Genomic DNA, 26,482 nt, shown 5'->3' with positions numbered 1-26,482 from the left:
ATATAAAGCACAAAGAAAGCTATAAGATTTGATCTGTGTAATACTGCTATATTTTTCTATCATTTTTATTGGATTCTCCTTTTTCCAGAGAGAATAGCATGTGGGCAGTCTTATGTTATAGTTGGTCTGCCTACACTCTTCCATAAAATATGATCAAATACATATTTCAGTAGAAGGAAAACTTTGACAACTTTTGAAGATGTAGTCAAAGAAGCAGCACATTAACAACACAGCTGGCGTGAACACATATTGTTGCTTTGAAAGAATACTTTTTCAAAGGTTTTCAGATTTTTGAGGAGACTGCGAGGGTATCAACCAATGATATAACACAGAATGTCTCAAAAGTTCCTGTATTGCGGAGGAACTTGGATAAAGCTTTCATGGCAGGAATAAAGATGAAATGAACCAGATGGTCATAATATTTCTGTAAAGCTAAGTGGTTCCTCTTGAAAAAAAGTGCAAAAATATTATCTCTGGAAGCATCCACAGTAAATATATCACATACAGGTAATGCAAAATAAAAAATCCACTATACAGATTGTGTTTGCTGCTAAAAACCTTGATAACAGTGCAAACATAGGACATATTAGACAGAATATACAATATAAAACAGATAAACTTTGCAACTCAGACAGAGCAAAGACATAAAACAATTTAGCAAATATAATAAAGTTCATTCAGCAATGTGCTGAACTGTGACATTTCTGAGTGTGGTCAATGCATTCCTCTGGAGTTATTGCATTTGTGGGAATTTGCAGCCAAAAACAATCCTTCATAGTGGGCTTAATCCTCAGGTTCAGTTCATTGCACTAAAAGAAAAGAAGACATTTTCTTCTCTAATGGTCTCAAAGCAAGCTGCGACCCTTGGCAAGGCACGTCTCTGTCTTGCTTTTGCAGTTGATGGCAGTGGGTGTAATAATTAATTCTGGCACGAAAAATCTCACAGTGAGACATACTGCACTTGGAGATCTAAATTCTGCCAACTTGATTTTTCCCAAAAAGACATTGCTGGAAAGTGACATGTTGCCATTTCTCATAGGAATAGCTTTCGGATACTGATCATGAAATCATGTGAGAACTTATTTCTCTGGTCAAACCTCAGCTTCCTGTGAACATGAGTCACGATGACGCAATTATTATTATTTTCTCAAAATCTACATTAAGTGGTATTTAATGCTTGGAGAAAGGATTCAAGTCAAAAGAAAATTATGTCATGAAAGTGCTAACTGGCCTGATGGACCACAGTCCCAACTCTTCAGTATCTTTTAAATAATAATCTTTGTGTAAGCTGCTTGCAAATATTGTTGTGCCAGTTGGGTGGTTATTAAAATAAAATAAAAATGAAAAAAATCTTTGTTTTGACAGAGAAAAAATAAACAGCAAAGAAGACTTATTTAGCTGCTGGGGTGAAACTTGTTCGCTTAAAATATAATTTTTACACTATACAAAAGGACTAACCACACAAATTAGCCAGTGTCTATTGCTAAGACCATAATGAATAGAACCATTAATTCAGTTCCAACAGTGCAGACATGGAAATGATTGACAGACAAATAAACTAAACTAAAATAATATCATTAAGACAGTGATGACACACAGAAATAGCACAAATACACCATCTGGCAGGGTCTAATGGGGCTATGCTAATTAGCAAAAAATTTACTACTGTATATTATATTGCACAGATCCAATCTTTTGTCCTGCCTGTTTACATTCACTTTCCAACGAGTTTTTACAACAGTGTTGTCAAATATATATTCCGAAGCTGTGGGGGAGCTCTAGAGAGAAACCTGCGAGCAAAAAGCGAGAATACAGCGAAGAAATCCCGAAACTACTGAGCCCCGCTTTAAATGTCTGTTATTTTACAATTCACGTTGAGTGGCCATCATTATTTGGCAGCATGGATAAGTTATAAGTTGTCATGGATGTTTGCAGCGCAAAATCTGACAGAAATTGCACGGAAAATAACAGTAATTTGCGTTTGTTGTTTTAGTAGCGTGGTAAGATTTCATTTATTTGAGAGAGAGAGAGAGAGATTGTGAGTGTGAATTACCTGCATCCGTCTGTATGTTATTGTGAAGCTTGTTAGTTTATGTACAAAATAAAAGGCTGAGGCTGAAACTAGTTTCTATGCTCCTGAATATTTTTAAATCTTAACTATAAAGTGTACACCTAAGAAAAAAAAAAAGAAAAAAAAAAAAGCTGTGAGTTTTAGTGCATAATAGGAAATTACAAAACAACATTTGTGGGCAAATGTTTCCACCTCGTCTTGATGTAGGCCAGATGTCCACACACAGTATCTGACTTAAAACCACATTTAGAAGTGGCTCAGAACGGATGCAGAAAAAAAAAAAGGATCTCGTGCTGATCTTTGTTTACACATGTGCAACAAATTCTGATCTGTGTCAGTTGTGAGTAAAAAAATATTTTTTTGTCATTTTTTGTCATTTTTTTTGTCAGTGTAAACAGCCAATGATCCCGAAAAGTCTATTTTAACTCTTTTCCTGCCATTGACAGAAATTTCCGACTTTCCGTGTTTTCACTGTTATACGGTAGGGGTAGGGTGACCACCTGCTAATAAGCCCACACTGTAAAAAATTTGTAACACTCCCAAATCAAAAATTTCAATTGACCGATAACATCTAAATTTTTCAATTGGCCCAAGTGAAATTCTGTAAATTCTAAAATTAAATGTACAGATTTTCACTTGGGCCAATTGAAAAATTTAGATGTTATCGGTCAATTGAAATTTTTGATTTGGGAGTGTTACAAATTTTTTACAGTGCAAGGGGGGACAATGGGTATGTTTCTGAGGGACAATGTGGGGCACTGCCTGGCGCGGCGGTGCCCCACTGGCAGACTCACTGATAGTGGTTTACCCATTTCTAGCACATACCACCTTGCATAGTATTAATAATGCCCTATTTTCCTTAACGTGTAATTTTTGATGTATGCTCATGAATAGGCCAACCAATGTGTGTTTTTTTTTCTAAATAAAGACTCATAATATTTTGAACATTCAATGAATTGACAGATGTACTTCCACTTAAGATTTACTATTTAATTTTATTTATTTTTCATTACAATTTATTTACTTTAAATAAATTAATAAATTATAATATAAATGTATAGGATTAACAGGAATTGTAGTTGCTTAACACCACAGGAACAATTTAAAAAAAGTATTTAAAAAAAATACGATTGACCTCGTATTCCCCTCCATGTCCGATTGCGAAGGACGTTTTGCAAAGGTCACAAAAAGCCCTCTCGGTATCCCCCTCAACACCTTTCAGCCACAAATATTAATTTCCCCATTCTTGTTTATTGTACCCACACCTTCTCTTTTTAATTGATGATGGCGGTGCCTCTCAGACAGTCTCTTTCTCGAATTTTTCGAATTGGAAAGCGCGCATCTAAAAGTTCCTTCCTTCCCAGTGTGTCTGGTATGCGCGTGCGTGCGCTGTCATGACAACAACGAAAAAGTTGACAACAACCTAGTCAGCAGTTCAACTGAGGGGTTTGTGTGACAACAATAGCGTGCTGAAATGTCAAGTAATGTTCGTTTGTCTGCTTGGGGGTCGAGTATATAGAGCGACCAACTTTTTTTGAGCAAGCATAGATTATGCGTGACACGGTCTCAATTTGCGTGACGCGTGAATTGGGCTTCAAACGCTGTGCGCGCACGCGCTACGCGGGACGGGTGGTCACCCTAGGTAGGGGGCGCTATGACACATCTTCTGAAAGAGTACTGAATCTCCTGATCAAAACACAGGCAAAGAAGAAACAGAAACAAGTGATAGCATATGTGAGCAAATGCATTTGTAAAATAACGCGATCATCAACATTAAACAGCCTATAAATCAAAACTGCCTAATGTTACCGAATAAAATGTTGACCCAGGAAGAGGTATAGGACTGTGATGATTAATTAGGACTGGACGTAGCTTTTGATTAAAAAATTTGTTTTCTCAATTTTCTTAGCTTTCTTTTTTTTTGCTTAAAATGTTACTTTTTTAATGGAACTTACCAACATTCAAGTGTTGATAAAACATAATGCATTAAGCTTTAGAATAAAACTTTTTTTTTTTCTTTTTTTTTTTTTTTGCTGAAGGTCTGTTCTTTCTTTCGATACATTGCTTGTTCCGATATTCATACAACATAATATTCTGGGGGCCATGAAATGTTTGTGAAAATGATCAGAAATGCTGGTGCTGACTGGCAACTTCTTTTTTTAAACGCTGTTGGGGAAAGAGTTAAATGATGGCTCCACCATAGATCCTATTATATGGCCTCTTGAGTTTGGTATAGTTTCATAGTTCTTTGTCCAAATTGAATTACAAATATATAACCAGGGGTAAATCTTTAATCACAGTCTTGACTGGAGCATGTCGGTTTCTCAGTCCGACATGATTTGGTCCTCAATCTCCTCAGGCAGGGCAAGTAGTTCCCAGCCGTGTCACGGAAGTCTCTGCGGAGAAAGATGTAAAACACAGGATCCAGCAAGCTGTTAAGGCTCAGAAAGCCTCGTGTTAACTGATAGGGCACAAACACAGCCTTCTCCCAAACGCACGCATTGCTGTGTATCAGCAGTCCAACGTACTTCACACAGCCGATGAAATGATAGGGCCCCAGCACTGTGACAAATACAGCCACCAGAAGGGTGAGCAGACCCCTGATACTCCTCTTCTCCTCGGATAAAAGCGAGTTGATTGCCATCAGTGAGCGGACGGTCTCTCTGTGGAGACCAACAATGAAGCTCAGGGGTATGATGAAGGACACAAGCAGAGTAATCAGCCTGTAGGTGATGAAATTACCCTCTGAGGGATACTTCTCGATACAAAGAGTGTAATTTTCCTGCTTGGGAAAGAGCTTGTCAAACGCGATGGTAGGTGGCACCGCAATTAGTATCCAAATGGCGAGTGCTATCCAGCGGGCAAACCTCAAGTTACGCAGATGCTTGAAGCTGAGAGGTCTGGCGATGGCCAAGTGACGCTCTAGAGCGATGATACACATGAAGAAGATGCCCGCGTAAATGCTAATGTAAAAAACCAGACCCATGAACTGACAACTCCGGGTTCCGAAGCGCCAGTAGTGCCCGTTGGCATAGTAGTCTATCCATAAAGGCAAACTCAGGAGTTGAACTAGATCTGCGATCAGCAGGTTAATGACGTACACGGGTAGAACGTTCTCTGATTGGATTAGTTTGTAGAGCCCAAAAAGCGCCAACAGGTTCAAAGGGGTGCCAATGATGAAGAAGATTCCATACAGGATGGGAAGGAAGATGCCGTCTTGACGGAAGTCGATTCCGCAAGCATTTCCCACAGCTGATGGGACGCTCAGGTTGGTGAGGGCACTTGCATCGAAGTGGTTCTCCATCTTTTGGCTATGATGGAGTGGTATTCTGTTATTTACATGGTTTTGAAGCATATTCACAAAACAAATACATGTTTTTTTTTTTCTTTTTTTTTTTTTTCTACTGACAAGCATTTATGTAACAGTTTCATCTGTAGTATAAACTAAATTTATGCTGCATTATGCATGGGGAATACACATTTACAGAACAAGTATTTCAAACTCCTTTAGGGGGAATTCACTATGAATGAAAAGTTTTAGTTCCCACTTCACATGAGGAATTACAGTAAATCACAAATATGTAATGGCACAAATATGCCCACAAACTCAATGAGTTTGAATGCAATTTGCATGACACAACTTACATTTGTGCACTTAACAGTTGCTTTTATCTAAAGTGACTACCAAGTCATCCAATCTATACAGTTTTAGAGAAGCATACTTGTTTACTTTAATCGAAACCCTTTGGCATAGCAAGTGCCATTTTCAGCATAGAGGAACTGGACTGGAACTATATAGCATTGCTTTATAGCATAAGCATAATTTATATAGCAAGAAGGCAGGTTTTATCAAAAGAAAGATTTATCAGTGATTTAATTTAATGTGGTAAAGCACTATTTCAGCACATTTAGTTACTGGTTAAACTGCATTGTGGGTGGTTTGTGGGAAAATAAAAGTATTTACACAAGTGGCAAAACTGTTTAGTGAATTTGCTATTGTAAATTCTCATAAGACTTAAATCTTAAATCCAAAAAATAAATATGAATAAATGATGAAAAATTACTTACCTCAAAGGTTCCGATAGAAAACTTAACTGCTGCTGACTTGAGAGACAACACAATTCACCACATTTGCCACAGGAAAATTATATCATATAATTCAGGAAATAAAAAATGAGGACTTCACACTCATTCAGTGTGAATGAGCACAGCCACAGATGCACATTAGCACATGACTAACCTTGACTCACGTATACATGAGGAAACGTGTCAGGAGGATGTGATGTTACTTATTGCAGAGGCTTTACCGACATTTAACCAACTACACAGAAAAAAAAAAAAGAAAACTGAGCTAACATCCATGTGAAACATACACACATGCATGCATACATAAATATTTAACTTAACTTAACTTAACTTACCTTAATTTAAATTTGAAAACTTTCCCAAAAAAAAATGTTTGTAAAAAAATGTGTGTTTTATTCATCCATCAAATCCCCATAAAGGAAGCACTAACAATATCTAAACATGACAATAATTATTAGTGTGCACTGGCATTTGAAAGGCTGCAAGATGAATTTAAAGATGTGTTACACGTGGGGAAGAAGACTGTCTGTTCATGTGTCAAAGAACTGGTTAAAGTGATGTCAAAAACACGTACAATGCTGGTGTCAGACATTGAATTGCATCATCTTCATAGAATGTAGCTAGGCATGAACCTGGAGAATGAAGGGTAGATTAAAGCTTGGAGCATGATTTTTTTTTTTTTTTTTTTTTAAGACTGACTGCATACATATTTCATATTCGCAGGCCAGTAAGTATAAAACTGCACAGCTTCTATCTGCTTTTGAAGGTTTTATCAGTCCCCGGTTGATCTGGAACTCTAGGTAACACTTTTCAAGCAGTCTGAAGTGGCATTTCTTCAGGTTGTTGGCGAGTCCAGCCTGAGGGAGCTCCTCCAGCAGCCTCAAGAGTTGAAGCAGATGTTTGCCTCATCCTTCAGAGAGGATGAATACATTATACAGTTATAGTACATTTCATAGGGTGATTTCTTCTGAAGGTCTTCACCTAGTAAAGGGACATCACCTGGTAAAGACCATGGGTTCAATCTCAAGAGAACACATACAGATTTAAAATGTATAAATGCACTATAACAGAGGCTTTCTAACTGAGGTTCTCTTTTAAAATGGTTTTGCACCAAATGCCAACTATTAAAATGATGTACAATATTTATTACTTTGTATTAAGTTGACTTTTTTTTCCCTGCCCACTATTGAAGGTAAGCAATGTTTTTAACAAACACTTTTTTATAGGCCTACTGTTTGGAACTCTCTTCACATCCTGATAGCAATCAATAATAGATGTGGTCTATATATATATATATATATATATATATATATATATATATATACACACTTAACAAAATTATAAACGCAACACTTTTGTTTTTGCCCCCATTTTTCATGAGCTGAACTCAAAGATCTAAGACTTTTTGTATGTACACAAAAGGCCTATTTATCTCAAATATTGTTCACAAATCTGTCTAAATCTGTGTTAGTGAGTACTTCTCCTTTGCCGAGATAATCCATCCACCTCACAGGAATGACATATCTAGATGCTAATTAGACTGTATGATTATTGCACAGGTGTGCCTTAGGCTGGCCACAATAAAAGGCCACTCTAAAATGTGCAGTTTTATCACACAGCACAATGCCACAGATGTCGCAAGTTTTGAGGGAGCGTGCAATTGGCATGCTGACTGCAGGAATGTCCACCAGAGCTGTTGCCCGTGAATTGAATGTTCATTTCTCTACCATAAGCTGTCTCCAAAGGTGTTTCAGAGAATTTGGCAGTACATCCAACCGGCCTCACAACCGCAGACCACGTGTAACCACACCAGCCCAGGACCTCCACATCCAGCATCTTCACCTCCAAGATCGTCTGAGACTAGCCACCCGGACAGCTGCTGCAACAATCGGTTTGCATAACCAAAGAATTTCTGCACAAACTGTCAGAAACCGTCTCAGGGAAGCTCATCTGCATGCTCGTCGTCCTCATCTGGGTTTCGCCCTGACTGCAGTTCGTTGTCGTAACCGACTTGAATGGGCAAATGCTCCCATCCGATGGCATCTGGCACGTTCTCTTCACGGATGAATCCCGGTTTTCACTGTACAGGGAAGATGGCAGACAGTGTATGGCATTGTGTGGGTGAGCGGTTTACTGATGTCAACATTGTGGATCGAGTAGCCCATGGTGGCGGTGGGGTTATATGGAAGGATCTGTACACAATTCCTGGAAGCTGAAAACATCCCAGTTCTTGCATGGCCAGCATACTCACTGGACATGTCACCCATTGAGCATGTTTGGGATGCTCTGGATCGGCGTATACGACAGCGTGTTCCAGGTCCTGCCAATATCCAGCAACTTCACACAGCCATTGAAGAGGAGTGGACCAACATTCCACAGGCCACAATCAACAACCTGATCAACTCTAAGCAAAGGAGATATGTTGCACTGCGTGAGGCAAATGGTGGTCACACCAGATATTGACTGGTTTTCAGACCCCCCCGGTCGTCTCCAATTGACGTTCCCTAACGACTCCAATCGACGTTTAATATATAGTCTACCCCTCTAAACTAACTCACCTGCTGCACAGCAGAAATTAACAGACAGACTTCAGCAAGTGTCCTTTAAATTCTTTAATCACGACCGGGAGAGTACTCAAGCAATTCTCAGAGAATCTCTCCCAAGAAGAAGCAAGGCCGGAGGATCTCAGACAAATTCCATTGATAATCCCACCAGCTAAAAGAAAACAACAGTTTTTAGGAGGTATGGCAAAAATGTCATGCTGCATTACATAATTTCCCCACAATTTGATTGGTTTTCATAGACAAACCCTTTTGTTACTAGGTAAAGCAAACTTTGTTTTAATGATTACTTCATTGTTAATCACAAGGTTCAAACTTAGTCATCTGTCTAATTTCATTTTTGTTATTTTTACACTCACACAACCAATGTAAAAGGGGTATGGCAACACAACATACAACATTCAAAAACACAGGACAGAACGTTTTAGTGCACTGTGTTTCAAAGTGTTATCATGTTAGGCCTAAAAAGAGAAATAAGGTTAGATGTTAGAAACATGGTTAGTTTAATATACAGTTTATTATCTATTAAAAATCCACCACAACTTAAACCTGTATGAGTTTCTTTCTTCTGTTGAACACTAAAGAAGATATTTAAAAAAAAAAATGTTGTAACCAGACAGTTGACGACACCCATTGACTTCCATAGTAGGAAAAAAATACTATGGAAGTCAATGGCTACCGTCAACTCTCTGGTTACCAGCATTCTTTAAAATACCTTTGTTTGTGTTCAACAGAAGAAAGAAACCCATACAGGTTTGGAACACCATGAGGGTGAGTAAATGAGAACATTTTCATTTTTGGGTGACTAATCCAAAATGGAGTATCTAAAATGGAGTATCAAAGATAATAGCAACTTTTACTCTCCACTTGACTACATTTTTAAAGAGGAAAATGTACTCTTTACACCAATACATTTGTGATGATAATGCAATTACTTGTTACATTTTGCATGGCACCTAACTTTTTCTGCAGCAGTTTATTTCTGCCACAAAAGAAGCAATATCGCCATCTACAGGGCATTGAAGGTACTATATCTTGTTGTGCGTTTTGGCCTTACTCACCCAAACTTGTCAACAAGGCTAATTTACTTAAATGCGAGTGCAATAGCAGGTCCTTGCTGAATCACAGGTGCTTCATATATGAGATGAGGACGTAGTTGCAGCCAGTAATGAAGCCGAAACCAGCATACAGCGTGAGTAGGATTTGAATATTTAATTTTGCTAAACATTATTTTATTTACCCAATATATTGAAGAGATCTTTATGAAGGATATTGGTTTGCTCATCCACTTTTTGAGCACTTGAGCTTAACTGAGACTTGAGTGTTTGTAGACGTTTAAGAGGCTGTTGTGTCGACCTTGATTTATTGCTACATGCCTCCTCCAAACGACATGAACCCGCACAGCAGAGTATGCAAAGTGTCATGAGAGATGGCATTAAATTACCTCATGTCTCAAAGCACATAACATTACAATAATATAGAACGTAAACAACTTGCAGAGCTCTTACTTGTACCACCTGACTGCTGCAGATTCCTTTCTGTGTTCAAAGCTAGCTTGCTAGAGCTAGCCTCTCCAAAATTGCCTACACTATGTTTGATGTATAAACCTGAAGAGAAACATTTTCAGTTCAATTCAAATGTATATGTAAAGTGCTTTTGACGCACAGTAAATATTGTTCCATAGCAAAAATGTGCTCAAATTATTGCATTGAACATATTTAAAAAAAATTAATTGGTAAAAATCCCTGCACTATACCTATCACATTAGATAAAAGTCTCTGTCAAATGCATAAATGTAAAGTAAATGTAGAAGAATGTAATTTGTTCACCACAGACTTCCAAGCAATTTTGCCAACATGACGTCACACAAGTGTATAATTTTCAGAACTGGCACAGCCAATGTGAGACCTAAAAGCATTTAGTTGTTTGTTGTAAGTTCATTCACCTGCAGATCAATAGGCAACAGAAAATAAGCCTAAGAGGAGTGAACTTTCAATAAAACTATTGATTTCTACAGTGAAAAGACTTACAATATGTCAAGGCGCAGCTTTGCCGATGTACACAGCTTGGTTTAAGTGTCAGGACTGGCCAAATGCAGTTTGAGCAAAATAGCAAAGCAATCTTCAATGTTCCCTGAGAGGAACAAACAAGCACAGTGCACAGCATCCTGCTGTCACAATTGTGTCCCTCGCTCAATCAATACCAGAGCATTCAGAGACTTTATAAAAAACCATTGATGTCTGGAGATAATGCAATATCATAATATGGTGGATCTTTCTTTTCTCAGCCCAACAGATGCACTCATGCTATTAACATACATTGATGATTTAGTACAGAGGTAACTGAATTTTCTCTTTAATTAACAAATCAATACGGTGACTGCTTTCTGCTGTTGTAGTGAAAAGGTCATCGGTGTGTCTTTGTAGGCTGAATAATTGAATTTACATGGATTAAAGAAATTTTGAAGAAGTTTAGCATTCATCTGTGGCCAGACCTGTTAAATAAACCCATTGCAGGTGATCTGTGACACAATGGCCCTGGTGATTTATGACCAAACTGTAAGCGCACTACCTCCGGAGGTCCCATCTGCAGGGGTTGCTTGCATGCAATACATAAGGGGTGAAATTGTAGTTGATGCATGAGCATTCTGTGAACCAATGGGATTTGGCCTAAAGAAAACAGCATGACAAAATGCACTTGCAGAGAATTCTGCCTCCACATTTGTTACAAGGCCACTTGCAAGACGTAAATGAAAAGGCTGGCAGAAGAAAGGCTTGTTCACGGTGACTTTGACATAGTGATTTCATAGGTATGCTTTGCTGGGACTTCTTATGGTGGTGGCCCATTTTATTTGGTTTCTGTTTTGTTAAAAGTGGGGGTGGTAAGATCATTTTACTTTAAAAGCCTAGACTGAACATGGAAATGTATTGAATCACTGAAAATTTCATTGAAGTATAAACATGCGGTAATGTCAATCTTCATAATAGAGTCATCGGTATACAACAATCTAAAAACTAGAACTTTTAAGCTTTAACATCAACCTGCATCATCATTGTATTCTTACATTACTTAAGATAAAGGACTTTCCTTGCATGGAAAACAAAAAGAGATGGTTCATGGTTGTCCCTGGTCCCTATTCAGCTTTATTTGATTGGAACAGATCAACTTGGACATTCTGCAAGATAACTCATTTTGCGTTTTACAAAAGGAAAAGGGTTTGGAAACGACATCAAATTGGGCAAATAATGACAGAATTTTCATTTTGAGGTAAACTATCCCTTTATTTTATATATCAGTGAATACAAATGTTATATTCTAAGGGGAGGGGAAAGTTGTTATGGCTTTTCTTCATTGACTCTTTATATCACGCTGCCTGTTCAGACTCATTTATCTCACTGGAATTACTCTCAAACCTCATTTTCTTTGTAAATGTCCTTATGAATATTTACAAAACCTTCGGCATGCATTAATGGGTTGTGGAAGACTACATATTTGATATTTACAACTTCACCAAATATTTTTAAGGAACTCAGAGTGCTTGTGTTTGTTTTGTTTCCATGAGGATGTTAATTAGAGTGTCCTCTCTGCAAGTAAATGGGGAAAATACTATAAATAATCATCAAGATAATAGCAACTTAAAATGAAATTGCAAGTCATATTACACATTAAAACACAACATAAAAAATCGTAACATTGAATTCAGGGAAGGAAATTTTAATTACTTCATAAAGAGGAAAAAGGAACCTACTTTTTCCTCTAACTGACGTTTCACTTTCTAAAAATATTATGTTGTTAGCCAAACTGTCTTAGTTTGGAGAATAGATTAAATAGAGAAATTCCAAACCATCAGAACTTCTGCTTTATGACATTTTTCATGGTGTCATCTGATAGCAGTATATAGTCATCTCTCATCTGCAATATTCTGTTGCGATAGATAGAAAGAAAGAGAAAAAGGAAGCAGGTATGGACAAAATTTGGTAAAAGTTGTATTTGTTAACATTAGTTAATGCATTGGCTAACAAACTAACCATGTATTTTTACAGAATGTATTAATCCTTAGTAATGTTAATAAAAATTTAATTGTTCATTGTTTGTTCATGTTAGTTCACAGCTAGTGCATTAACTAATATTGTATTAGTAAATATTGAAATTAACAAGATTAATTAAAGCTGCAAGTAGCATTTATCGGGGTTCAAGCAGTTAAGGCCTTTAAGGCCTTTAAGCACAAAAGCATCAAAAGTTATTAAGTTTTATTTAGCAAGCATGTAACCACTGACAAAATAGATGGAAAAGACCATTTCTACCAGAAAGACTCGGGAGATAAAATGATATAACAAGAGTAAATTTATTTATAGCTCAGCAAGCATAGTCTTTGGCGTAGGCCCCGTCCTTAGCAAGCAATGCGAGGGTCACGGAATCTGCAAATCCCGCCTGAAGATGAAGGCAGGGGCGCAGCCGACCCCCTGGAGGTAAAGGAAGGGACCATCCTGGTGGTGGTGGGGAGGATGGAGGGAAAGGACCATCTTGGAGGTGGTTGGGGAGGATGGAGGTAATTGGCGCCGTCAGTATCTGCGAACTCAGACGGATGTAAGTACCATTCTTTTATACTGAGAGTGTTAACACGTGATTGGTTAGAAGTGAGTTAATTCATGACGCGCTGATTGAGTCTTCCCGGCAGAACTTAACGCTAAGCTTACATTTACAGCCAATACAGGCAATGTACCATATATATGGTTTTAAAGCTTTTTAACAATTATAGCGCTACCTATGGTCCGATCTCCATAAAATTTTGCATGCTTGTTAATGATGTTATGTCACATATGTTAGCCAATTTTTGTGAAGTTCTGAGTTTTCATTTAGGATTTATAGGCTTTTGAGTGTATTTTGTCACGCCCCTTTTCTAAATGACCCTGTTACAGCCACCCATATGCAAAAGTTAAACTTTTTTTCGCCAAAAACCAGGGACTAGTTCGCAAAAGTAGGTTTTGGACAAAATTCGACATAGCGGAAAAATTTTCCTGCCTAAATCAAAATTGGAGATAGCCATTTGCCAAGTGTAAGACACTTGAGTCTAGGACAAACGGTCTCAGAGTTATGAGCGATTTAGAACTTTTGGTTGCTGTAGCGCCACCTATGGGCCAATCGGGGTCATACTCTGATAGGTTGTCCCCAAATTGAGGCCTACCATCTGGCCAGGTTTCATGTCTCTAGGCCTTACGGTTTGTCCTGCACAATGCGTTTTACAAATCCTTACAATTACAATAGGGTTTCAGCATTTCATGCTTGAACCCCTAATAAATGCTGCAGAGGTATTGTTCTGTTAACAAATTAAACCTTAATGTAAAGTGTTACTCAAAACTTCCTATGCAGTACCTTTAGAACTTTGTAACTTAAAAATAATAATATGCATGTGTTGTAATTTAAAGCAATGTTTGTATAAAAGGATATATAATACTTTCAGAAATGTGCTCTGGTCAAGCTCAGACATTTAAATTTGATAACTTGATTTGTTTACACACCGTCTTGAAAATCAATTTTCCAGGACACTTAACAGGATTGGACCTATATGAAAATAGAGAACTAGAGTTATAGCCATAACTCAGAAATATTGAAATTTCTGTAATTGAATCAGAATTTTTGTTCTGAGAGTTGTAGGGTTACGTTACGACCAAACTTTAGCGATTGGTTATGGCAGATCCAGAGTGGCTCTGGGCAGATCCAATAGTTCTAAACTTCAACAGAGTACCCGCCTTCAAGGAACTTAATGCTTGTCAATGGAGAGAGGCCAGACTCTCTGTACAAATGAAATGTACAAGAGTCTGGTAGGACCAGGCTAGAAATAGTCCTTCCATCTGTATAAAAAGAAAATATGTTGTCTACTACGTAGACATGTATAGCTCCACACATTAAACATGCACACTCACAGGAGAAACCTTGACCCATTTGAATGAGTTATAGGCCGTGGGTTTATACTGACAGACTGACAAATGACAGCAGCAGAACCTTTTTCATTATCCATGTGAATGCCAACTGGAAGATAGAACTACAGCTGATCAGACTGAATTGATTGTATACTTTCCAAAATGATAGACCATAATCTAATAATGAGTATGAAAGAAAGCATTGTGCTAGGACAGAATACCCTGTGACGCAGTGAAAAACAATCTTGAAATTCTTACATTTCCTCTACAAAGACATTTGCTTGTTTTGTACTGAAAATAGAATACAAAAATGTAATTGAAGTATAACACTGACCATTGTCTTGGCAACCATGTGCTTTGTTTTACTGCCTACAGTTAGATTTAAGTAAGTGGTTGTGATTATTTAGTTTTTAAATCAAATATTCTATTCAGAGCACAGTAATTCCAAGCAAATGAGAAAGAAAACACTTTTAAAGTGGTTAATTCTCTCATTAGTTTCTCTTAACAAAACCTTTTCTATAATAATAATAATTTGTTTGTAGATGCCACTTGGTTTGACATTTTATTTAATGCAATGATTCATATATTCATACAAGAGACGCACACACACACACACACACACACACATACTGGTTTATGTGGATTAGCCAGACTTTTTCTCCAAACAGGCCCGGTGGTGGTTTAGATGGACTACCCTTTCCTGAGGTCCTAGAGCTATGAGAGTTCGATTAAAACACTCAAAAAAAATTGAAAAAAATTCAGGACACTTTAGACTTCAGATACACCCTTCAGAGCGTGATACACACCACCCTAAAACTATTGTGGTTTATAGAGACAGTTCTCATTTTGAAAAATATGTGACTTATAAGGACCAAAACAAACATTATTGGGACTTTAAAGGGACAATGACATCACTTCCTCATTAACATAAATACACATACACATTAACCTGACACCACCAAGCATTAATGGGACTTTAAAGGGACAATGACGTCACTTCCTCATTAACATAAATACACATTGACCTGACACCACCAAGCATTAATGGGACTTGAATTATTATTTTATTGCACAACTCTAACATCACCATTGTTAGTTGGTGACAATGGCTAACAGCCAGATAACGGCCTGTAAGAGCTAAACAATAGATTGTCACACAACACCAGTGCCATGACAATGAGAATTGAGCAAAAAAGTCAAGTCAACTTTATTTATATAGCACTTTTCACAATACAGATTGTATCAAAGCAGCTTCACAGTATTCAATTAAAATAATACATCAATGTTTGTTCATTCATGACCTTGTAATTCGTACACACCGTGACTATACAAATCACAACATGTAAATAGGAGAATGTTGGCGTTATTCTGTCACTTATTGGGAGCAGTATGCTAGCTGGAGCCATTTATCTCCAGTGTTTGTGCTAAGCTAGGCTAGCGGTGGGTGCGTCAGACAGAGTTACGGCACACACGGAGATGAGAAGGGTGTGTGTGGACTTATCTAACTCTGGGGGATACGGTGAAGAAGATAAAGTCCCAAAAGGTCGAAGTGTTCCTTTAACACAAACATAGAAACACCACCACAATAGTCAGTGTATTTAAATCTTTTTTTTTTCTGACTGCCTCTTTGCAGCTATTCCTCTATTTTGTACAAAGTCCCTTATATTTTGCACTGTTCTTTGTGCTAACACGGGGTCTTCCACCAGTTTTGGTGGCCAGTTTTCCCCTGCTTATATGACCTTTGAAGTGTCGCATTACTGCGGCGACCTCAGCCTTAGACCATACTTTCTTCGCCACTCTTCTGGATCCATGTTCCTCATCAGCATAATTCCCTGGAAGATAGGCAAACAAAAAAAGAATATATCTCAAACAAAATGTGTTGTCCAGTTGAAGCCATCAAAACATGAGTTCAGTTAATGCCACAGTTGACAAGAAATTGCAGTTTACTTTTCTTAATTAACTCTGGGTATCAGTTGGTGTCTCACTCGATGTGATTTCACCAACTTTATTAACCCACTAGAGTGTGGACAATATGGAGTGTAATATTAGTATGTCTTTGCTGTTCATCTATTTATGTGGCCAAACCTTTTGCTATTTGAATTAATTGCAGTAAGTAATACTACAATCAGTAACATGTCTAACATGTCTTAAGGTCTGATTCTCAGTTTAAATCTGATTTCATAAGGTTAGCTAAATAGTGTTGGAACTTGGTCTGAAAGTTTAGTCTTGATATTGAAACTGTACATAACAATCAGCTTAATACTACTTTTAACCTCTTAATCTTCCAGATTTTGTGGCATGTTGTGACTCAGACCAATTCATTTTTAGTCTTTTAACCAACTTGCTAAAAAGAGAATTAATAGAACGTACTCATGGGCAATCAAGAGAACATGTGAAGAGAAGGAGGTAACTTTACTTTTATCTCAAATTCAGTATACATTTCCTGATAATAAAGTAAGTGTATATGTTCTCTTGCAGACAAGATGTTTTGTACAAATGCAGTACAGTTCAATTTAGGGCTATTTATTTATATCTCTTTCTTTAAGATTACTCTTGCATTTTGATAGTTGAAAACATCACAAAGACGTGCATAATAATCCTTCTGTTAAAGGGATACTTCATTTTTTTCATATTAAACTGTTATTCCCTTAACTAAGACGAGTTGATACATACCTCTCTCGTCTCAGTGCGTGCACTCAATCACTCTGGCGCGCGGCTGAACTTGGATAGCACTTAGCTTAGCCCAGTTCATTCATTAGGGACGAAACAGAAATGAAGCTAGAAGCGACCAAACACCTCCAAGTTTTCCCTATTTAAATACAGTTAGTCGAGTAGTTACACAACCAAGTATGGTGACAAATTAAAACGTGGCACTTTTCTAAGCGGGTAAAAAGGATAACTATGATGTATGGCGGCATAGCACTTGGGACTAGAGATGCGCGGTTGGCGGTTACAGCCGCGGATCGGGCGGATGACGTGACAAAAAATTATATTTTAATTAAATTTGGGCGGGTGGCGGGCGGTTGAACCTATCAAATGAAAAATATATGTATATATTGTTAAATATTGCTATCTAACTATACCTACATCCAAAAAAAGAGCACACTTTAAAATAGTCAAATTTTCATTACGCAGTAATATGGCCTAGTCGAGTCTATGCAGACTGCTTGTTATTATCAGAGATGGCAACGCCGGCGAAGGAGGTAACTTTACGTGACAAACTCAAAAAAAGAGAATTAAAAACAAAGGCAATAGAAGGTCATCCATCCATTTTTTCCCCCAAAACGCTATAAATGCATCCTTTTATATATATATATATATATATATATATATATATATATTTTAAATTGATGGTTTGTCTTTTTTTTTAAATTGCATTGCCCAATCAGCGGATGGCGGGTGGGTGCGGTTTTGAAAATTGGTCAAAAAAGATGGTGCGGATGGATGGCGGACGGATGATGAGTTTTGCGATGCGGTTGCGGATGAAATAATAGCCCATCCGTGCATCTCTACTTGGGACTCGGGAGCACTTCGACTCGGCGCAGTAAAAAGTCACGCTTGAAAAATCCTCTCCCTCTCACTTCTGTCATTAGAACCAACGTGACTTTTTACTGTGCGAGCCGAAGTGCTCCCAGTGCTATTCCGCCATACACTATAGTTATCCTTTTTACCAGCTTAGAAAAGCGCCACGTTTTATTTTGTGTCACCATACTTGGTCGTGTAACTGTATTTAAATAGGGAAAACTTGGAGGTGTTTGGTCGCTTCTAGCTTCATTTCTGTTTGGTCCCTAATGAATGAACTGGGCTAAGCTAAGTGCTATCAAACCGCCGCCGCGCACCAGAGCGATTGAGTGCACGCACTGAGACGAGAGAGGTATGCATCAACTCGTCTTAGTTAAGGGAATAACAGTGTAATATGAAAAAAATGGTGAAGTATCCCTTTAAGGGAGTTGGGCAAAGTAAGAATTTCATTGTAGGGTATAAACCACTGTGTTTCTTCTGTGCATAGACAATAAACCTCTTGAAACTGAATCTTACCTTCAGAGGGAGGTACACTCTCACGTACTGTGGACGACACAAATGAAACTGATCCTGTTGAAAACAATTTAACAAGTTACTTTTGTCACAGGAAAAAAATACATTTTATCAGCAGAGACTATGAATTGAATTAACATACCAAAGTCTCCCATGTCATGGTCTTGCTCTGTGGTTGTAGAGTCAATATCCATAGGCTCCACAGTTCCAAGCTCTGATGCGGTGAGATCTGTGTTGCTGTCATCAGATTCACTCCCAGTCTTCAGCATCACTTAACGCAATCTCATCTGGAAAATGGCATTAGTAAAACTCAGAGGTGGAAAGAGTACTTGAAAACCATACTTGAGTAAAAAGACAGATACCTTGCAGCATAAATTACTCGATTACAAGTCACCAATACCAATACGAGTAAAAGTCATTAACAATACTTTAGTATTATACTAAATCTAGGCTCAAAGATGCACTAGTCCTTGACACCTGAGACATGCAGGTGAAAATAAGAAACAATTGATTTGTAAAATGAGAAGTCATGTTTATTTTCTAAAATCTAAATAAAACTGAACACCTCAATAGTCTAATAAATCAGGGTCGACACAACAGCCTCTTAAAGGGATTGTTCACCCAAAAATGTAGTCAACCTCAACCCCAAACCTGTATACATTTCTTTGTTCTGCGGTACACAAAGATAGATATTTTGTAACCAAGCAGATTTTGCCAGCCAATGACTAGTACAGCAGAACAAAGAAGTTTGTAACAACTTGATGGTGAGTAAATGATGACAATTTTCATTTTTGGGTGAACTATCTATTTAAGCGTTTACAAACTCTCAAGTCTCAGTTAAGCTCAAGTGCACAAAAAGGCCACACGCAACCCAATATCCTTCAAAAAGGCCTTGTCAATAATGTGGATACAAAAAAATTGTTAAGTAAAATTAAATAGTCAAAGTCTAATTGCACTGGATGTGCTGGTTTCGGACTCATCACTGGCTGCAGTCCTGACTTCATCTAAATCAACCGTCTGCGATTTAGCACCTACTAATGCACTCGCATTCACGTAAAGTAGACTTGTTGACAAGTTTGGGTGAGTAAGGGCAAAACGCACAAGATATAGTTCAGTCAATGCCACTTAGATGGAAATATCACTTTCTGCAGCAGTTTGTTTTTGCCATAAAGAAAAGTTAGGTGCCATGCAAAATGTAATTTGTAATTGCATTACTCATCACAAATGTATTGGAGTAAAAAGTTCATTTACTTCAAAAGTCAAGTAGAGTAAAAGTACTTGACTAAACTTCATGTAGTCAAGTAGAGTAAAAGTAGCTAATATCTTTGATACTCAGTACAACTACAAAGTAGCCAAAAATATACTCAAGTACAGTTGCTAATTACATTTACTCAAATAGTTTACAGCTCTGGTAAAACTCTCATAAATAGCTGGACATAAAAATCTGTGGTTGAAATAGCCACATAAAATAAGGAAAAGAAAGTACTTGGTTTTGTACTTGCCAATTTTTGCAAAGTAGTAGTTTTGAGCTATTATACCTGCGTTTATGTTTAAGGTGGTCCATGAGCACATAAGATAAATTATTACACTATGATATTAGGTTAATATTTAAAGTAATTCGACTGCACCTACACAAACATACTGTCCAGCCATACTGTAGACTTAAGTTTATATTTCTGAATAGTAGTCCTCGACTCATACTTGGACATGAAAGGTGATTTTTTTTTTCTTGGAAAGGGATGCTGACAACGCCAAGTCTAGATGTTTATCTAAAAAAACAAAAACTCAGATAATATCTACAAGGGCTAATTTCTGTACATACCTTCAATTTCAATCTCATCCAGTGACTTCCCCTGGATGCTGCAAAGGTTTCCTTTACTGGCAAGTAATGACAAAGAATATTCTGACTCCGAATCAGGTATGTATTCCTTGTCAGACATGTCCTCAGCATCATCAGATGATATTTGGTCCAATGCTGGATGTGGAATTTTGTCCTGATCTGACAGCAGTTCATCATCAGAAGCCTTAGGAGACTGTTGCGCCTGAATTGGTGAGAAAGCAAATTATTTGACATGGTGATTGAATCTTATAGACAGTTCAAGTTCAACACTCACTTAGTAGATACTCACCTGTGCTGTGCTGTTAAAGTCATCTCTTTTAATTTGCTTGAGGCAGGATTTATGCCAGACCCCTGAACAAACTGGAACACATTTGAGTAAAATAATGTTAACACTGCAGGTCTATTTAAGTGGTTAGAGCACAACACATTACACTCTATACTAATTCACTAAACATCTAACCTGTGCATTGATAGCCAAGCCACTTGAAGGAAGATACGGGTCCCACACAACGAACACGCCTGTCCAAAGAGAGGATACTGTTGCGCACACAAGGCAGTGTTTTTGACACTGTTGGCAAAAAAAATTATTGTAGTATTTACTTAGGCCACATAGTTTGGACAAAGATATTTCATATTTACATGTCAATATCTAATAATTTTAAATTCAATACCAATGTGACATTTAATTTACCTGATACATATGATTACCCTTTTATTGCATTGTATTTTGTTATTTATATCGTATCTTATTTATATGCAGCTTATTTAAAGCATATCCTATATGAAGATATAACTTCTTCATATTTTTAAATTGTAGATGGGGAATTTGTGGTTGGCCTCAGTGCCAGGAGCTGACTTCTTGTAGCCCAGTATAACTAATAGGGTGCCTATCCATTACATGTAACCAAACATCTTAGCATTCACATTAAACCTACATACAGATCCAATGCAGGCAGACCAAGTGTTCTTAAAAACCAAAGTTATGCCTCTGGGGACGGGACCCTCTAAACTGTATGGACCTCCCAAGTCATGTTTGGGTGGGGTTTAGTGTTTGATACACACACTCAGATATTATACTGACTGAAGCTTGAAAAGGCATGTTTAGACAAATGTCCTTCCATTCCATTGTCCACATAAAGCACGTTCTACTCAGGCGACTGTCCACATAAAGCATGTTCTACTCAGGCGACTACACACACACACACACACACATATTGAAATAGGTTGGCATATTTAACATTTTGCCACAAATAAGTTGTCCATGAGATTTAATTTACCTCTCCAACCTTGGTGCATGGGCTGAGCTCTGGACTAGTCTGATTCGGGTGGCTGACGGCTGTATGGGTGCACTTGCTCTCAGTGGTCAGCTGTAGAAGATGAAACAGAGACAAAGGACAATAAAGAGAAAGTCCAGGGAACGTGACACTAGAGAGGACATTTGATATCTGAATAAAAAAAGAAACCATTCTACTGTTGACAAAGACAGAGGAAAACCTTGCTTTAAAACTCACTGACAACTTCTTTGATATTAACAATCAAGTGCAAGATATTAATAAAAATCTATCTTTTGTGAGGACATACCTCTTCAGTGTCATCAGTTGTGAATGGGGGGTTTGTGGTACCACACATCTTTGGAGCCATTTCATCATCAAGGCCCTGTAAAAAGGAAAAAAAATAAATAAAAAAAATATTGTAGACCGTGGACTATGGAAACTACTCTGATGAACACATTCGTGTTCACCACGACTTCTACAGATTACCAGTTCCCACAACACAACTTGCTAAGATTTCCAAACTCCTTTTGTCAATGGAGAAAGGAAACCTTTGCAGCATCCAGGGGAAGTCACTGGATGAGATTGAAATTGAAGGTTTGTGCAGAATTTAGCCCTTGTAGATATTATCTGAGTTTTTGTTTTTTCCTTTGAATGTTTGAATGCAGCTTATTTAAAGCATATCCTATATGAAGATATACCTTCTTCATATTTTTAAATTGTAGATGGGGAATTTGTGGTTAGCCTCAGTGCCAGGAGCTGACTTCTTGTAGCCCAGTATAACTAATAGGGTGCCTATCCATTACATGTAACCAAACATCTTAGCATTCACATTAAACCTACATACAGATCCAATGCAGGCAGTCCAAGTGTTCTTAAAAACCAAAGTGATGCCTCTGGGGACGGGACCCTCTAAACTGTATGGACCTCCCAAGTCATGTTTGGGTGGGGTTTAGTGTTTGATACACATACACTCAGATATTATACTGACTGAAGCTTGAAAAGGCATGTTTAGACAAATGTCCTTCCATTCCATTGTCCACATAAAGCACGTTCTACTCAGGCGACTGTCCACATAAAGCACGTTCTACTCAGGCGACTGTCCACATAAAGCACGTTCTACTCAGGCGACTGTCCACATAAAGCACGTTCTACTCAGGCGACTACACACACACACACACACATACACACACATATTGAAATAGGTTGGCAGATTTAACATTTTGCCACAAATAAGTTGTACATGAGATTTAATTTACCTCTCCAACCTTGGTACATGGGCTGAGCTCTGGACTAGTCTGATTCGGGTGGCTGACGGCTGTATGGGTGCACTTGCTCTAAGTGGTCAGCTGTAGAAGATGAAACAGAGACAAAGGACAATAAAGAGAAAGTCCAGGGAACGTGACACTAGAGAGGACATTTGATATCTGAATAAAAAAAGAAACCATTCTACTGTTGACAAAGACAGAGGAAAACCTTGCTTTAAAACTCACTGACAACTTCTCTGATATTAACAATCAAGTGCAAGATATTAATAAAAATCTATCTTTTGTGAGGACATACCTCTTCAGTGTCATCAGTTGTGGATCGGGGATTTGTGGTACCACACATCTTTGGGGCCATTTCATCATCAAGGCCCTGTAAAAAGGAAAAAAAATATAATAATAATATTATACACATAGTAGACCGTGGATTATGAAAACTACACTCTGATGAACACAGCATTTGATGACTTCATTGTTTTTGTTCTAACATTCTGTAATGGTCAGTATCATCTATGGTGTGCTGGTTAGGTGGTGCTAACAAAAGCTATAAAAATCATGTTCCACCTGAAGCTAGATGGAAAATGTACAGTATTTTGGTATGTGAAATGTTCTATGGTTAAAGCATTTCTTATATGAGAACTAACAATTTCACAAAGTTAGTTAAATGAAGTCAAGAAGATAAAAACACTGTTTTTATATATATATATATAACACTTTACACACTGCACAAGATACTTGTCAGGTCTGTTGCCCCTCATGTTTTGTATATTGATCATTGTGGTTGGTTACTAGGTACCAATTAATTTATCTTACAGGTTTAGTACACTAACAGAACATCATAAACACATTACATTTATTTAATGGCCTGAAAGTACTCATATTAATGATATAACAGCCTTCCTGTGTCACTGCAACTTCATATTTAAATAAAATAATGTGGGCTACTAAGAAAGTATTTAATTCTATAAAACAAACACAATGTCTGTAATAAAAGTTAAGGCTTTAACTAGCTACGCCTTGCTCATTAAGCCATGCGGTAGCCACAAGCTCAACTTAACCTAGCTAGCTTTCATTTTAAAAACAAAACGACCAAATTTGACTTGCTGGCAATGTTACTTCTGTCCTCATCTCTACCTGCTGTCCTCCACCTCTTTAGCCTGAGGCTTAATGAGCAGGACATGTTGATAGCCACTCAAGCTAGCTCAGCTAACATTGTGGTAAATATATAGCATTTTACAGTAATTGTAAGTTACAAGTTACAATTTCTTGCAATTTCTTTCATAAGAAACACTTAATGCAAAAATGCAACTATATTTATAAATATAATTATTACCTGTATGTATTTAATCCAGTAAATCCAACGACGTCGAGCTGACACTTCCGAGGTGTGGTCCATTAGGTATTTAATTAGCGACAGCTGGGCCATGTGCTGTGGGCGGAGCTTCCCGTCGACTTCCGTTTGTTACCGCCCACATGCGCAAACCAGCCAATCACAAGACGGCCCGCCAAAATGCACCGTGTGTATCAGAAATGTGTATGAAACTGCAATATAAAACCCAGCTGTGGGGTCGCTGTTCTATACACTGGCATACACTCAAAATCAGGTCAAGTGGTAAATGAGGACTTTCAAAGAAAAAGAGAATATATGTTGTTCAGACACTAACAAATGCAGTTACACTCTTTGATTTACGAGGACCTTGGCATAGTCCCCGTATTACCCTTAGGTCCGTGGAGCCCAGGTGAAATGTCTGGCGTGTTGTCCGTGTAAACCACATATACCAACACACACACACACACACACACACACACACACACACACACACACACACATTTTACTGGTATAATAAACTGGTATAGTCTGCATTATGTATTTCAAATATCTCCTGGACTCTTTGGATGAGCCAACTTGGAAACATAAATTAACATATGTCTGTCTGATGATAAAATAATGTTTAAAATGTTAAAAGAATGTTTTGAAATGTTTAAATCAACCATGCCTGGTCACCTGGTCACCTCTATTAAATACAAGTAACAGTGTGATGTTTGTGGTGAACATATGAAACATGTAAATCATGGTCATCCATGAGGCAGTAACATAGATAATAAGAAAGTTGGGAAACGGCCATAAAATCGCCTTTTCTGCAAAAATCTTAATAAAACGGAAATGCTAAAACGGAAAATGCAAAAATATCAAATCATTGTTTTGGCAGAAACTGTAATCATTTTTATATATATATAATATTAACATAAAGGTGTGTGAGTGAACTTCATTTCATTTGTTCAGCAACAGCATACATTGTTGTGTTCACTTTTCTACACAACTATAGCAAAGATTTTTTTTAAATGTTAGTGTAGAGGACAGAATTCACAAAAATGATTATAGAGAAAAAAAGTTATTGTGAAAATTTGACCCAAACTTTCGTAATTGCTGAAATACAGCCCTTGTGACAACTACCTCCCACAAAACCACAATAGATAAAAAAAATTACCAGTAGTTCCAGTAATTGAGACACAAATATCAAGCAAATAATATTCAAAAATCCTAACGAAGTCTTTAAAATCACTGATGAAATAATTTCATTTACTGATTGATCATAATATGTACTGTATATCATATACATATCATCTATGATTGCAAGATTTTACATTTGGTGACTGTATAATTGCTCCAGTTCATTGAGGTTTGTGGGCATCTGTTTATGCACAGCTCTCTGAAGGTCCCGCCGCAACATTTCAGTCGTTTTCAGCCATTCTGCTGTAGATTTGCTGGTGTTCTTGAGATCATTGTCCTGTTGCATGATCCAATTTCAGCTTTAGCTGTGGGACAGATAGCCTCACATTTGACTCTAGAATACTTTGGTATACAGAGGAGTTCATGGTCGACTCAAAGACCGCAAGGTGTCCAGGTCCTGTGGCTGCAAAACAAGCCCAAATCATCACCCCTCCACCACCGTGCCTGGCAGTTGAGGTGTTTGTGCTAATATGCCGAGTTTGGTTTTTCCAGATGTGGTGCTGTGCATTATGGCAAAACATCTCCACTTTGGTCTCGTCTGTCCAAAGGACATTGTTCCAGAAGTCGTGTGGTTTGTTCATATGCAACTTTGAAAACCTAAGCCGTGCTGCCATGTTCTTTTTAGAGAGAAGAAGCTTTCTCCTGGCAACCCTTCCAAATATGCCATACTCGTCCCATCTTTTTCTAATTGTACTGTCATGAACTTTAACATTTAACATGTTACCTGAGGCCTGCAGAGTCTGAGATGTAGCTCTTGTTCTGTTTGTTTTTTCAGATTCTCTGAGCATGGGGTGAATTTGCCGGGACGTCCACTCCTGGGAAGATTGGCAACTGCCTTCAATGTTTTCCACTTGTGAATAATCTTCCTCACTGTAGAATGATGGACGTCAAATTGTTTGGAAATGGCCGTATAACCCTTT

General features: G+C 37.7%; 2 protein-coding genes across 3 annotated transcripts; both read right to left on the bottom strand.

The window, feature by feature from the left end:
• Positions 1–3,046: 3,046 nt before the first annotated feature.
• On the bottom strand, positions 3,047–7,076 carry LOC311279392 (G-protein coupled receptor 4). Its single transcript, XM_084390848.1, has 2 exons — positions 6,140–7,076; positions 3,047–5,382 (listed from the first exon to the last, which is right to left on the bottom strand). Exon 2 carries the CDS (start codon positions 5,373–5,375, stop codon positions 4,362–4,364), a length of 1,014 nt encoding a protein of 337 aa, XP_084246974.1. The 5' UTR covers positions 5,376–5,382; positions 6,140–7,076; the 3' UTR covers positions 3,047–4,361.
• An 8,754-nt stretch (positions 7,077–15,830) lies between these two features.
• Positions 15,831–24,693, bottom strand: LOC311279327 (uncharacterized protein). Of its 2 annotated transcripts, XM_084390744.1 has the most exons (11): positions 24,384–24,693; positions 23,349–23,423; positions 23,045–23,134; positions 22,096–22,170; positions 21,792–21,881; positions 20,975–21,082; positions 20,804–20,874; positions 20,497–20,716; positions 18,817–18,961; positions 18,678–18,731; positions 15,831–16,471 (listed from the first exon to the last, which is right to left on the bottom strand). In XM_084390744.1, the coding sequence occupies exons 4-9, from the start codon at positions 22,153–22,155 to the stop codon at positions 18,947–18,949; spliced, it is 564 nt and encodes a 187-aa protein (XP_084246870.1). In that variant the 5' UTR covers positions 22,156–22,170; positions 23,045–23,134; positions 23,349–23,423; positions 24,384–24,693; the 3' UTR covers positions 15,831–16,471; positions 18,678–18,731; positions 18,817–18,946. The 2 variants fall into 2 exon arrangements, with proteins under 2 accessions (XP_084246870.1, XP_084246871.1); XM_084390745.1 differs by lacking the exon at positions 24,384–24,693 and having other exon boundaries at positions 23,349–23,503.
• Positions 24,694–26,482: the final 1,789 nt, after the last annotated feature.

This window comes from Rutilus rutilus, assembly GCF_951802725.1.
Source record: "Rutilus rutilus genome assembly, chromosome: 20".
In the NCBI taxonomy this organism is placed as follows: domain Eukaryota; kingdom Metazoa; phylum Chordata; class Actinopteri; order Cypriniformes; family Leuciscidae; genus Rutilus; species Rutilus rutilus.
This window is presented reverse-complemented; position numbering and strand designations above follow the sequence as displayed.

What these genes read in the sequence shown, in the direction of transcription:
- LOC311279327 (XM_084390744.1), bottom strand. Translation starts at nt 22,155, where the DNA reads ATGGCTCCAAAGATGTGTGGTACCACAAACCCCCCATTCACAACTGAT. An exon ending in CATGCACCAAGGTTGGAGAG is followed by an intron (nt 21,083 to 21,791) that starts GTAAATTAAATC and finishes TTTTGCCAACAG; the next exon opens with TGTCAAAAACACTGCCTTGT. An exon ending in ACTTTAACAGCACAGCACAG is followed by an intron (nt 20,717 to 20,803) that starts GTGAGTATCTAC and finishes TCACCAATTCAG; the next exon opens with GCGCAACAGTCTCCTAAGGC.
- LOC311279392 (XM_084390848.1), bottom strand. Translation starts at nt 5,375, where the DNA reads ATGGAGAACCACTTCGATGCAAGTGCCCTCACCAACCTGAGCGTCCCA.